Source organism: Sarcophilus harrisii, chromosome 4 (genome assembly GCF_902635505.1).
Source record: "Sarcophilus harrisii chromosome 4, mSarHar1.11, whole genome shotgun sequence".
NCBI lineage: Eukaryota > Metazoa > Chordata > Mammalia > Dasyuromorphia > Dasyuridae > Sarcophilus > Sarcophilus harrisii.
Window position 1 is genome coordinate 145,693,561 of NC_045429.1, and position 15,806 is coordinate 145,709,366.

The following is a 15,806-nucleotide window of genomic DNA, read 5'->3' on the forward strand; positions in this document are numbered from 1 at the left end:
AAAAGAAGAATAGTTTTTGCTTTATTGATATGAACAGACAATTTTCAAAGGGCTAAATCTAAATTATCAATAAATATATGAAAAAATGTTCTAAATCTCTGATAATTAGAGAAATGCAAATTAAAACAATTCTGAAGTTTAAGCTTACATTTATCAGCTTTCAAAGGTAACAAAATTTTTAAAAATATTGCAGAGGCTATGAAAAAACTGGCATAATGATGTGTTAGTGGTGGTCCTGTGAACTGGTCCAAACATTCTGGAAAGCAGTTTGGAATTATACTTAAAATAAAAGCTATGTGCCCTTTGACCCACTGACATGACTAGGAGGCATACACACCAAAAAGATCAAAGAGAAAAGAATTCTTTTATGTGTAAAAATGCTTATTATAGTTCTTTGTATCAAAGAATTAAATCCTGAGGTATATTTCAACTGGAGACTAGTGGAACAAATTATGATATATTAATATATTGGAGTACTATTGTATTGGAAAAAATGAAAAAGAAAGCTTCAGAAATACTTGGGAAAATGTGTATGAAGTAACACTGAGTAAAGTGAGCAAAACAGAACAATTTATAATATAACATTAAAATTGCAAAAGCAAATAATCCTGAAAAACTTAATTACTCTATTCAACTAAAATGATCAGCCATAAATCTACAGAAGTGATAAAGAATGATGCTCGTCTCATGATGGTGACACAGTAAATTAATATACACAATGAAAATGCATTTTTGGATATAAAGTATCAATTTGTATTGTTTAATTATGTTTATGATAATACAACATTGCTCCTTCCTTTCAACTTTAATTTTTCTTCCTTTTTTTTTAATTTCTTTAAATTTGTGGAAGTAGGAGAAAAATATAAATGCTTAATAATGATAATTTTGAAATTTCTATGAAATAAAAAAAAGGCAGAAAAAATTCACGAACATTTGATGAGCCCAATAATTAAACATTAAGATAAAGACTCCCTATTCGAGAAAAACTGTTAAGAAAACTGAAAATCAACCCAGAAGTAATTGGGTTTGGAAAAATACATTATATCATATATCTTCAAGTTTGTTTTTTATTTAAGTAATTTTATTGCATAGAAGATATAGTGGAAAGAAAAATTAAGGTAAGATATTTTAAAATGTCAATGTTATGGTTGGCTTAAGAATCATTGTATTGATATACTATTTATCCCCACTATTATCACATAACAGAAAATACTTCTTTAATAGCTCTCTCAAGTCACAAGTTAACAAATTCTTTCACAGTCTACTCTAATGGGGCTAATTGTTTTATTGCTTCTCACAAGTAACTTACTTGCCTCAATCTTTGTGTCAGCATGTACTAGCACATCCTTATCAAGTATTCTTTCTTATTCACACCCAGTAAACTCCTTCAAAACTTAAAAGTTACCTGCTGCAAAAGTCTTCTTGAATTCAGCTTACCAATCACTATTTTGCTTCTTGACATTGCAAGAATTGGTTCATACTACGTTGTTTCACTTATGAGTACACTACTTAGCATAATTCTTTTGCCAAAGGGTTCAGGGTAAGGTACCAGGGCATCACAATTGTAATTAAAGACTATAGGTTTACTATAAAGACTATAGTAATTAAACACTATAGCTCAGAGAAAAGAGAAGAGAGGAAACTGGAACATAGTAGATACCTTGATAAAAACTTGTGGCATGAAAAATCTTTAGATTTGAAGTCAAAGATTATGAGTTTGAACTCTGTTACAGATGTGACTTTGGTCATGTTCCTTCCACTTTCACCTCAGATTCTGGACACTTATAAGATGAGAGAAAGAACTAGTCTTTAAAAGCACTTCTAGCTCTAATTATTATTAATTTCATATAGTGTTCTTTTCCAAACTCAAGTGTCAAGAATAATCCCCTCCATCTTCCCCATTTCTTCTCTGGACCCTAAACCTCTACTGCAATTCTTCACACACAACAAGAATTCTCTAAATGATTTTATACAAATGATAAATTGTCATTTCCTCCAAAAAGGACTTTGAAATTAAGAGTAATAAAGAACTTTAACCTAATCCCATATCTTCTTTCTAAATATATTAAAATTGAGAATGATAAGTAGTTACTCTGGATCTTACAACTCTTTCCATGCTATCATTTTGTGGGATAATCTTTTAAGGATTATCCTTTGAAGCCATAATAATCTTTTGAAGGGTTAATAATGGGATAATCTTTTGAAGGCAATTCTAGAAAAGAGATTCTTAAATTCAAGCAGCCCCTTATTTTTCCAATTTCAGGTCTTTCAAGGAGAAATAAATAGCCCAAAAGTAGCACCTAGAATTTTACTATTAAAAATTAAACTATTAAGGTAATTTTCAGCAATGGTTAACTATTTAATGTTGCTATGACTAACTAGGTAGATGAATTTTAAATAATCCATTAAAGAAACAAGTTTTAGAAATCAATGTTCCATATACATATATATATATATATATTATAATATATATATATAATGTATAACATTGATTTCTAAAACTTGTTTCCTCAAAAATGCAAGTAGATTTGAAGTTCTTATTAACCTTCCTATATTGTGATTGTTGCCTAAGAGCTAGAGAGCCAGCCTTGAAACCAAGAAATCTGGTTTTAAGTTTCTTCTGACTTCTGAGTCATACTGGTTGTGTGACTCTGGGCAAATTGCCTAGCTTCATTCATAAATTATAGAGAAAGTGAATTTATAGAGGTGATTTCTTTACCCAGGAGCTACTAATATAATGAAATTAGAAGTCTTTTCCTTTACTAGGTTATTTGATATATCATGATATATCCCCTGTCTAGACAATTAAGAAAAACATATCTTTAATCCCATTAAGACTAAGCTATATTAGTAAAGAGGAAAATTCAATTAACATGTATTTACTTTGACTTCATGAAAATTAGAATTAGTAATTTCCAAAAAGGCAGAGAGTGAGACTATAACTCCAAAAAGGTTGCCACTATGGAAATTTCTGTCTTCATATACTAACTTGGGTTCACATTGGAAGTAGAACAAAGCTGGAAAATTCTAGTATGCCCTCTTCTCAGTTAAGACAGCAATTTCCTCAGGAAAAAAAAAAAAATGCTGATGTAATTAGAAGACCGGAATGGATACAACTGAAATGTCAGCAATTAATAGCCCACACTTCTTGAGCTTGCTTGAAAAATTATGTTAGTGTTTTTATTTCCTTTACACTCACTGACTATAACCAATTTTAAGACTTCAGAAAAGCAGAAAAAAAAGTTTTACAAATTTAAGTCTAAGTTGAGAGTTTGGATAGTTATGTGGTATAGAGGCTAGAGTCCCAAACTTGGAATCAGTCAAGTTCTGAGTTGAAATACAGCTTGGGACACTCATTAATTAGCTTTGTTACCCAGGGCAAATCACTTAGCCTAGCTCAGTCTTAGGGAAGACACAATGAGATAATATTAAAAGCACTTTGCAAACTGGAAAGCACTATATAAATGCTAGTTTACTTTTTTTTAAATAGGAAAGTAATAATAGAATAATCAAAGCTGCAATTCCATTAAGTATACTGTGGTATCCATCTTCTAACATTCTAAGACATAATGCTTAGAGTTAGAATTCCATTATTTCATACCAAACAAAGGAGATAACAATTTTGTTTTCCTTACAACATCAATGAAGATCTTTGGAATAGTATTTCAGGTACAATTCTTTAAAAAAAAAAATTCTTTAAAAAAAGAAAAAGTAATGAATTGCAATCTAGGCAAGCCTCCTCCATCTTGTATTTGTATTATTTTTTATTTACAAATACAAGATGGAGGATGTTAATATTTCCCATTTGTCTCTACTGGATTTTCATCTTATTAGCTTCAGACCAGTGCTCTTGCCTAGAATCACCTTTTTGTTTCCTGACTATATTTTCCAGTGTGTTAGTTAACCCTTCCAGTTCTGCATCATCTATAAAATTGATTATCATGTTTTACATGCCTTTAAATGACTGGAAAAAATGTTAAATAGCACACAATCTATCACAGATCCCTGGAGTATTTTGAAGATTTTCTGTCATAAGGATATTGAAACATTAACAACAAGAAGCCATTCAAACATTTTTAATCCATTTAATTATATCATCTAAATTACATCTAATAGTATGAGAAAAGTATGAGATACTTTATCAAAATCTTTCTTAAAATATATCTAGTACTAATTGTTCAGTAAACTGGCTAAAAACAGGAATAAGGTTATTCTAGCATAGTATAGATAGATATAGATATAGATACATACATACACACACACACACACACACACACACACACACATTTATATGACTAGGTCTTTCTATCTCACCTAGGCTAGAAAGGTCAGGATTACACTCTTACGCCCAGTTCTCTACATTGACCAGCCTACAAAATCTAATCTGCTGTGTTTCCAACCCAGGCTGATTTGTTCCTCTTTTGGAAACTTGTATACCACATCCTCCTCCACCCCAATTCCATTCTTCTTTAATAGAATTGTTTTCCTTTGTGTTTTCAAAATTTCATTCTTGGGCAGGTCTGGTTTCCCATTTAAAATTTTAGAACATAAGAGTTTTCTGAACTCTTTTGTAACTTAGCTTTCCCAAAATCTATAGTACATATCAGATCATATCAAGAGTTCCTCTTCTCTATCACTAACTAAAAAAACAGAGTAGTTAATTCTCTCTAGTTTCCTATTTCTATCGCCAAAACTAATTTTCCACCAAGAGTAAGTATCAAATCCAGAATACAATCTACCCTGGAAGAATGAAATTTTCACTTAGGTGAGTCATTAAATTATTATCTATTTTTCTTTTAGCATACAGATTTCAGGCAGCTCAAGATCAGTTAGCTTCTACTGGCTTAATAACAATAGGCAACATGGATCACATGCTTTAAGATTTACACAGCACCTTACATAGTAGTTCAAGCCTTACAACAATGCAGTGAAGGAGGTACTAAGGGTTTTATTATCAATTCCACTTTCCTGATAAGGTTCAATGGGATTATTAGATTTTCCCCATGCACAACAACTAAATATCACTTTGGGGTCTTAATTCAGATTCTCCTGACATCAAGTCCAACACTCTTTTCCACTATGGTATGATGTTTCTCTGTTTCATTTTCTTGTGAATTTAGAAATAAATTTCTTAACATAATATTCTGTTGCATGGCTTCCCAGGCTTCAATGAAGTTGGCAAAACTTAAATCTTGCTTAGACAAACATTTCAAGGCTTACTGTGTAAACAATTTGATTTGCTGCTCTTGACATTTAGACACCAAACTCCCTCTACTGGATGATGGTGTAAGAAGAAATATATTTAGTGAATGATGGCAAGGCGAAATTTCTACCAAAGGAAAATGTTTTCTGAATTGATATTAAATTTTATTGCAGAAAATGTAAAACAAATTTCTAAATTATGACTACTGCTATAAAATGCTAGAAATTTATACTTCACATCACGTGGCTTCAAATATTACTAATCAACCACTGCAAGAAAAAAAAAAACTTCTATAAATCTTTGTTGCTTCAGAAAGTAAAAGCCATTTTATTTCTTAAATTTCTGTACTGCAATGTCCTTAGACGCACAAAAATTAAAACACATATGCCTACAGCTTAGTATTAATAAAAGCCAATAGAAGACCATGTTAAAAAAAAATTCAATGTCCCATTTACTTATCTTAAAAATAATTTAATATAAAATCTCTTTTTTATGAATATGAATGTGAAAATCTCTTTTATGATAATGTACTTATATTTTTATATAAAAAAATGACCCCCAGTTCTGTATAACTGTTTCTCTGACAACAATCTGTCAGAAGAGGGATTAGTGGGGGGCGGTGACACCTTAAGTAGTAACTAAATTATCTACAAAGATTAAATTGATAATATTCTAAATATGCAATCTTCAGTAAAAATCATTAAGTTCATATGCTGTTGGAAAAAACAAAATCTATAACTTCCTTAAAGATGCCTAGAAAGTATTTGACTTTACCATATAAGCCAGAGAAAGGAAAGTGTAAAACTTTTTTCTGCATTTTTCAATAATTATAGATTACTGAGATGCAGCATGGCAAAGTAGTTAAGAGAGCTATTCTTATATCTAGGAAACACCACAAGCATATTGGCTGTGTGATCTTAGTAAAGTAACTAAACTTCTGCAAGCTCAACTAAATGTATAAATTGCAAAGGTGCTAAACTGCAATGGTTTAGTGAATTAGTTTACATTTTTAAAATACATTTTTAAAATAAATTCAGCCCCCATGCTAAAAGTCATGATCACAAAACATTAATAGATGCTAGGTACATTCATGTATTCCAACTCATTCATTTTATAAATGAGGAAACTGATGTCCAGAGAAAGAAATTACTTGCTCATATTACAAAGCTAATTTTTCAGCCTACTCGAGAAAGGACATTTTCAAGAAATGATCTAATAAAAATATGTTTTTCCTTAGTCTTCCAAAGCTTAAATTCACAAATCTTTGGCAGAATAATTACGAGTTGATTTAAAATATATGATTTTTTAACAAAATTAATTTATATATATATATATTTTTTTTTCTTTTGGGGTTGTTGAAATATAAAAGCATACATGCATGTGTCAAAAACATTTCAGTTCATCTTGAAATAAGGAGACTGTGCCAAAAAAAATAAAATCCTCTCTTAATACAGTAAGTATTAAATCATAAGTAGCCTTACCATGTGGAGTAATTGTCTGTACAGGCTTGGTAGGAGACTTTACATTCCATATTGTTAAAGTGCCATCTGAATGGCTACAAATGAATTGTTTTCCTTCATGGTGCCAGGCAACAGAGTGTATAGCCTATGTAGGGTAAAGAAGAAAAAGTTAATTTTTCTAAAGATGCAATTAAGAACTAAGATAATCTTGTATTTATAAATTATCTATATTTTAGTTTTAAGAATATCCTCAAATCAGTATGATTACTGCAAGAAGTAGCAATATTACTCCTTAATACATTAACTGTAAGAAAAATAAGATTTCATTTGAATTTAGTAAATAATTATTCTTGCCCCTTTTTTCAATTCTCTAATCAACATGATGAAAACATTATGCTAGTGACACATATGTATATATTTGTATTACTGCATGTATAATATTATACATATATTTGTATATCACTATAATAATGATGGTTCACTTTATGTAATGCTTTAAGATTTACAAAGTGCTTTACACTTCAAAGCATCAGTAAACTTATTTGAAAATAGATACTCATTTCCATTAGCATCTCTGAAAATAATCACTTATGGAAATAATTTTATAAAAGTTTATTACCACAGGACAATGGAAATCTAAAATCTACTGAACAATGTAATTTTTTTACTTGTTTCATTAAAAAAGGATCCAAGACTAGTGCTTTTACCACAAAACTAAATGTATTTCATCATTTCCCTTATATACAGCCAATTCTTGAGTACAAATAACAGGAAATAACTTAACTACTCTAAGTATTATTTCTATTGAATTCTGGGGGAAATTTATTTTCAAAAAAGCAAATTTAACTTTTTTTCTTCTTTTTCTTTGGGCTAATATTAAATATTACTGAGCATTCTTGAAAAATATACCACTTAATGAGAATGGCCCAGACACATTCTGGACAATAGAGAGGTACAAATATTTATTAAGTCCTAAATGAGGTACTTTACATACAAATCATCAAGTGTTTATAGTTATTTCTTGGTGATTCTCTATTATCTTTCAAATCTGCTAACCATCAAGCATTTATTAAATGCCTCTGAAGTCCTAGACAATGTGCTAGGTACTGGAGAAACAAAAACAAAAAAAATGAAATATTCTTTTCTATTAAGAAGTTTCTTAATAGACTTTATTCCATTGATTTTTACACACACACACACACACACACACACACACACACACCACCTTTGTCCAAACTGCACTGAAAAACTGTATCATTATGTGTAAGATGCAAATACCCTAATATTTGCCAACTTGAGAGTTAGAAGAGTGCCAGATTATGATCAAAGGTAAGCAAGTAATAGGAAAAACAATACTCATGGAGTAGAAAAGATATAAATAGGAAAGAGGAAAGATAAGGCAGCCCAAGTAGGGAATAAAGGAAGAATACACCCCATCAAAAATGTGAAGGCAAGATAGAAAGCATTACATCTTAGAAAAGAGAAAAAAGTTAGCACCTAGAAAGCTGTTAATACAAGAAAAATAACAGAATATAATGGTGTAGGTACAAAGTCTGGATATGAAATCTGAAGAGCTGAGTTCAAGTTTTAAATCTAAGTCAAATTCAGGGGTCTTTTCTCCTTTCATTATGATGACATAATGGAGGCAGAAACCTAAACCTTGAAGGAAAAGGCTCAGAATATAAACCATAATTGACCATCTCTGAGAAGGTAGGTGAATGATTAAAAAAGAATATAGGAGAGAAAAATTCAATTAAATCAAAAATAAAAAAATGATAGGATGAGAACTAGAAGTATAGTGTTTTTGTGAGTAATTATCTAACATAATTACTCTTATTGTGATAGGCAACCCTTCTAAAGAACACCTAGTTCTCTGCTATTAAAAAAAAAAAAAACAACAAAAAAAAACTCTAATACAGAGAGAGCTCTGAAATCTTAAAGGTAGTGGAACAAAAACTCCTAAACCAAATTTGGAATGCTTTCAGTATATGTCTAGTGACAAATCAGGAATCTGCATCCAAGGATAAAACCCAAGCTAAGATCAAAGACGCTCTTTGCCCCAATTTAGCTGTGGGATGATCAAAATTTTGGCCATAGGAACTATCCAAAACAATGAATATATCAACAAACATTTACTAAGCCTCAAATTAATTGGGGAATAGCTGAACAAACTGTGTTATATAAATGTAACCAAATATTATTGTGTTATAAAAAAGAAATTTCAGATTTTGGGATAGAATGAACTATTGTAGAATGAAATGAGCAGAACTCAAGAATAATTTATAGTAGGATAGCAATATTGTTAAAAAAAAAAAAAAAAAAAAAAGAACAAATTCTAAAGACCACCTAAAAACACTGATAAATGCAATGACTTCAGAAGACAGATAATGAAGTTTAATACCGACCTATCTCCCAACAAAGAGGTGAAACATTTCAGGCACAGAGATAGGCATTTTTTGACATGGCTATTATGTATATCCATTTTCCTTAATTATGTTTTTTTCTTTTAAAAAGTTTCCTGTCATTTGCTTTTAATGGGAACTTGCAGAGGAAAACAGGCAAAGCAAAATAAGCAATAACGATGCCAAAAAAAATGGGGAGGCCATGAAACATTATTTTTAAGTGCACAAAAGATAACAGAAGCAAGATTTGATGTATGAACATTTAAGTATGAATTTTTGAAAATAAGGTGTGAAAATTATATTCAGCAAGCAACATGAAATGAAGATCCACAGCATCATATACAATCCTGAAAACTGACATCATTTTTTAGTATTTAAGTTAACAATAAGAAAAATCTTTAAAGAGGAGGGAACAAAGGGATAAGAATTGGACTACTGGATACAAGTAAGAGAGAAACACCTATTTGAAGTGGCCCACGTATTAAAAAAAAGGGGAATAATATATATGAAATTGGAAGGATATGTTGGGGCCATCTTGCAAAAGACAAACAGAATAGTTTGTATTTTATCCCAGAATTACTAAAGTTTGTTGAGCAAGGGAGCAATATAATCAGATTTGTAATTACTTTGTCAAACAATGTCAAACATTACTTTGGCATCTGGGTAGAGAATAAGATAGAGAGGAACCAGAAGCATGGAGAATTATTGGGAAACTATTAGAATATTCTGAGAAAGGGCATAAAGAGGGCTTAACTTAGTAGTCTTGTAAATAAAGGGAAGAGGTCTACTGTAAGAAATGCTGTAAAGTGAAAAATAATGAGATTTGGTGATAGGAGAAAGGATGAGAGAAATGGTGGAATTGAAGATAACTCAGGAGGTTGCAAAACCAGAGAGAGTGAAAGGATAGTGATACCTTCACAAGAATAGAAAAATTGGAGAGAGAAAGATAATAAATTGTTTTGGCTATATTGAGTTTGATATGTCTATGGCATATTCAGTAGGGGAGATTTTCAAAAGACAATTGGTAATTCAGAACTGGAATACAGGAGACTGTCTCGGGTTGGATGTAGATCTGGAAGTTATATACATAGTAATAATTTAATCCATAGGAGCTAATGAGATCATTTTGAGAAGGTAAAAACAGAAAAAAAAGAGGATCCAAAACAGTCATGGACTATGTCAATAATAATGATAATAATAGTAATAATAGCTAACATTTCTAGTATAGTTGTAAGGAAGAATGCCTTTAGTTATATAGGACTACTGGTTGCATTTCTAAAATCCTGAACTTTCCTATAAATAAGGGTTCAGCAAATGATGGCTCATGGGCCAAATCTGTCCTGCCAACTGGCAATAGTTCAATAATTAAATATAATCAATCTATCATCATATGAGAGGTAAAGTTCATCAGATCTAGATGACTTAAGCTTTAAAGTATAGCTAAATGGTCTATTTCTTAAGTTTTTCTACAGCTTATGAGCTAACAATGGTTTTTACATTTTTAAATACAATTTTATTGTATTTAAAAAGTCAGAAAACATTCTTAGCTCACTGATTTATAAATAAAATAATATAAATATAAATATATAAATGAATATAAATAAATAAATGAAAACAGGCTGCGTCAGATTTGGTCTTCCCTCAAACCATAGTTTGTCAATTCCTGCTATAAATAATCTATGTAAATAGAGTAAAAAAGTTAATTATATTGCTTTTTCTGCCCCCTAATGATTAAACATCAAGAGATTAAAGTCTTATGATATGCAAGGAAGTACTCTAGAAATAAAATTTTTGAGAATACAGTTTTGACTTCATTTTACTGCTGCCTTAGCACAGGACAAATTAAAAAGACCTTGTGTTTGTGTCCTTTATTTTTCAAATCCAAGTAGCTCAAAACATAATTAAAATGTAAATTATTTCAGTATCTAAGAGCAAATTATTAGTTTGTCTTGCTGCTATAACTAATTTTTTTAAAAGAGAAAAACTCAATTCAAATGGACTTAGATGATTTATTGTAAAAGCCAATCATTTGTTTTAGGTGTGGGCTCAGGACATAGAAAAACTGAAAGTCCTAAATTAGGAAAGGTAACTTTAAAATGTATTTGGAAATGACTGTAAAAGTTTCACTTTTTAATCTAAACTCACAAGTGAGGGAAAAAAAACCATAATAAAAAAGGATCACAAATAAAATCATATCACAGAGCCAGAACGGGACTTCATATAATATTAGTACTGATCTTTGTTTCTATATAGGTAAATGTTCATATTCATGAACTGAAATCATCAAAGAAAAAAAAAAATGAAGCCTATACTAGAATAATGGCAGTGAGAACAAAAGAAAAGAAAAAGATACAAAAGAAAGAACACACATTTGTGAAAGACAAGGAGCAAAAAAAGGAGACAAGGGAGAGAAAGAGAACCAAAAAAGTATTTTTTCCTCTTATCTTTCAAGGCAAGGGAATTAAAAATATCTAATAATACAGAAAAATCAATGAGCATGAAGAGTGAAAAAAAGATTATCAGATGTGATCATTAGTCATTGGTGACTTTTATAAGAATAATTTAAATAGAAAGGTTGAAAACAAACCTTTCTAGATAATCAAAAATATTAGAGTGGACAGGGGAAAAATGGGACACTAATATATTGTTGCTGGAGTTGTGAACTGATCTAATTTGGAACTATGCACAAAGGACTATAAAATGTGCATACCCTTTGATCCAATAGTATCTCTACTGGATCTGTATCCCAAAGAGATCATAAAAAAGGGAAAAGGACCCACATATGCAAAAATGTATGTGGTAGCTCTTTTTGTAGTGGCAAGAAACTGGAAACTGAGTGGATGTACCTCAGTTGGGGAATGGCTGAATAACTTATGATTTATGAATGTAATGGATTACCATTGTTCTATAAGAAGCTTAGCAGGATGATTTCAGAGAGGTTTGGAGAGACTTACATGAACTAATCCTAAGTGAAATGAGTAAAACCAAGAGAACATTGTGTATAACAAAAAGATTATGTGATGATCAATTGTGATGGACTTGGCTCTTCAACAATGAGGTGATTCAGGCCACTTTTTCCATTAGACTTGTGATGGAGAAAGCCATACAGAGAGGACTATGGGAACTGAATGCAGATCACAACATAATATTTTCACCCCTTTTTTGTTGTTTGCTGATTGTTTTTTCTTTCTTTTTTTCCCCTTTTATTCTGATTTATCTTCTGCAGCATGATAAACGTGGGAAAATGTTTAGAATAATTGAACCTGTTTATATTAGATTACTTGCTGCCTAGGGGAGGGAGAAAGTAAACAGAAAGGGAAAAAAATATTGAACACAAGGTTTTATAAGGATGAATGTTGAAAACTATCTTTGCATGTATTTTGAAAAATAAAAAGGTATTATTATAAAAAAAAAAAAAGAAAAAGAAAGAAAATAATCCTTTCTGCAAGGGGTAAGAGAAGTGTAGATGTAGACTAAGGCAAGAGCTTTAGAAACTTTTCCTAATAAGATTGGCATTGAATAGTAAAAAAAAGAAATATGTCTGTAGCCCGAGTAGTAAGATAAAAAGGATTAATGAAAGATTTTTTTTTTAATTAAAGCTTTTAATTTCAAAATATATACATGGATAATTTTGAACATTCACCCTTACAAAATCTTGTGTTCTAATCTGCTGGATCAAAAAGTATGCACATTTTAATAGCTCTTTGGGCAGAGTTCCGAATTGCTCTTCAGAATGGTTGAATCAGTTCACAACTCCACCAACAATGTATTAGTGTCCCAATTTTCCCTCTCCAACATTTGTCATTATCTTAGGAAAGATTTTTTTTTTTTTAAAGAGAGACTAATGATGCAAGAGAGACAGTGGAATAGCTAAAGAAAGGTCCTAAACAAACAAACAAAAAAAAAATGAAGGAAAAAGATCAAAATAAATAGATAAGCAAACTTAACAATGGCAAACCCTCTTCTGAAATAGGAGGGAAGGAGGAGAGAAAAACTAATAACGTTGAGATTTTTTGAGAAATATTAGAGGTAAGCTGAATGAACTCTTATCAGTGGATAGTCTCAATCTTCGAAGTATGAAACTAGCTGAGCAGAAGACAGGGTAAGGGAAAGGAAAGTAATTTCTAGAAATGAGGAACAAGTATTGAGTAAATGTCAAACAATAATTTTTCAAAAGATATTAATTTACCATTATTAGTCATTAGGCAAAGCACGACTAATAATATTTGAATAGGACCTATATTACACATATTATTTCATTTTTCTATAAGCCTTATAAGTTCTCTACCTTCTTGAACACACATACTGACAAAAGTAGACATGTCAGGCAATTTAAATTTTTAAACTACATTGTATATACATATTTGTGTGTATACACATTATATATGCATATACATGTGTGTGCATATATATGTATACATATTAACATTCAGCACTCTACAGAAATTAAAAGATCAATTCTAAAAAGTAAGATTTTTCCAGTGCTCATATTAATATAATACTTGGAAAGACTACCTAATATGTGTTATTGTTTAAATATATTCTGTGGCCTGAAAAAGCTAACATTTTTTTAAAGGTACTCAATTTGTTTTACTGTATTTAAAAAATAAAAGTCTTTTGTTATTATATAACCTTATTCAAGCCCTCAATGCTCAACTAACAACCTTCCCCCTCATAATAAAAGATTAAAAAAGGAAAGGAGGAAAAAAACCAGTTCAGCAAAAATGACCAGTACACTAAATCTGATAGTTCTTGAAAGGTTCCATTTATAGTCTCTCTTTTCTTCCAATAAGGAAAGAAAATGATGCTCAACTTTTAAACACAAATTAGTCTAAGTACTAGGGCAATCTTGCTTGGAACTCTAAACATTGAAGAATAAAACATTAGCAAAATATTTTGATTTTTAATTAAAGAGACTCACCTCATCATGTGTGTACCTATAATCTGCTTTCTTTGATTTGAGGTCCCATAATGCTACTGTTCCAGACTCAAAGCCAATCAACAGCTGTTAAAAAAAAAAAAAAAAAAAAAAAAAAAGCCATCATTTACATACAGTATTTATTATCAGAAAGCAAAGGTTTAGGAATAAACATCTTTCTATGTTTTTCATTTTCTCTGGAGTAGTAACTTCTAAAATCACTTAACTATTTCATCTAGAACTATCATACACATAGGTCAAGTATGGGCACTCTATTTACATAAATATTTAGGTTTTTAAGAATTAGACCCTTTTAATATACATTAACTACATAATTTTTTTTAAAAAAAGAACTACTTTAAAAATAACAACAAAGATAAACCTAAGAAGTATATTTTCCATTCCCTAATATTTTGTTGTTAAAAACTTCCTATTATTTCTTTTTAATATCTACTACAACATAATATCATTTTTTTCCCTTCTAAAGTAGTACAAAAAATCTTTTAAATATTATCATGTATAGTATAAATTAGTGGCAGGTATTACATAACAGCTCAGACCAATTATGCTACTTATCCAAGATTCTCCTGGAAACATAGGAGAAAATTCTGGATCAAAAATAAAAAAAATAGAACCTGAGGGAAAAAAAATACTGTTTTATCTTTCCCTTACAAATTCTGAATAAAACTCAAAATAAATTTCAGAATATATTTTTGTATATACCTTTAAAATTGAAAAGCTATGAATTCCTACAAAATTGTGGAATGAGGACAAAGTTTCATCAAGTTCTAGAAAATTTGAAAAAGCTCTCTACTAAAGAAATAAAGCCAAAATTTGGGATATGTAGTTAATATATGATAATCAATTTTTTTTTATTTGAACAATCTAAAATTCATAACTTCCTGGCAAAATTTACCTTCTCTTATATTTCCTTTCTTCAACCTCTCCAAATACCTTAGTCATTTATTATCTACTAAATTAATATTTCATTATAAGGATAAGGCAGGAGTTTGTTACTAGATGTCAGGTCTAGAAATTGGAACAGCTGGGTAAATATTTTCTTTAAAAAGAACTTCAATAATGCATAAAAATCACAAAATATTTTGAAAAATATATCAAAGAGTATGAAGAAGTTTAATACTGCATTGACTCACAGTACTTTTCTACAGGAGACTTAAGCATTTGTGCATTCCCTGATTCAAGAGTTTAAATATTCTCTGTGCCTATTTCTCCTCATAGATTGCTTTTGATCTTTTTAAAAAAAAATTGACCCTGAAGTGTAATGGGCTGAAAACTCTGAACAGATGCGCTGAGGTCAGAGCACTTAAGGCCAATTACCAATTGAACAATATTTAATCAGTATATGCTTGGAGAAAGAATGGCCCTGCCCACTACACTGCAGGCTTGATCTGTTGTATAGGAGATTGGGTGAAGGATTTGGTGGGTGGAGTGAGAAAACCAGAGTCACTCCTGGCAGATTCCTGTTGCAATTGCTCTCACTTCATATCTCCATTCTGTTCACCTCCACAAAGAATAAAGATCAAGGACTTTTGCTGATCTTGACTCCAGCTGATTCTAAAGTACCCAAGATGCTAATTTGGTCATCACACTGAAGCACAAAGCTACTACAAAAACTGAGGAAGGACATGTAGGGTGATGATTTTCTAGATGCAACTAAATATGTAATTTTTAAAAATTAATAAACATTCAAGAAGTATAAAAATATTCACTTATTTATAAAAAACACTGTACTATATTTGAGTAAAATACTAAATAATATATAATCCTTTAATTCAAAGAACTTAAAAGTTCTGTTTCAAATG

General features: G+C 30.4%; 1 protein-coding gene across 4 annotated transcripts in view; it reads right to left on the bottom strand.

The window, feature by feature from the left end:
* Positions 1–15,806, bottom strand: part of STXBP5 (syntaxin binding protein 5) — a 191,881-nt gene that overhangs the window by 116,263 nt on the left and 59,812 nt on the right. For all 4 annotated transcript variants that reach the window (XM_031937649.1, XM_031937648.1, XM_031937651.1 and 1 more), the window contains exons 7-8: positions 13,987–14,070; positions 6,685–6,808 (exon numbers count right to left, since the gene is read on the bottom strand). In XM_031937649.1, the coding sequence (XP_031793509.1) occupies positions 6,685–6,808; positions 13,987–14,070 (208 nt within the window). The remainder of the gene's footprint in view (positions 1–6,684; positions 6,809–13,986; positions 14,071–15,806) is intronic.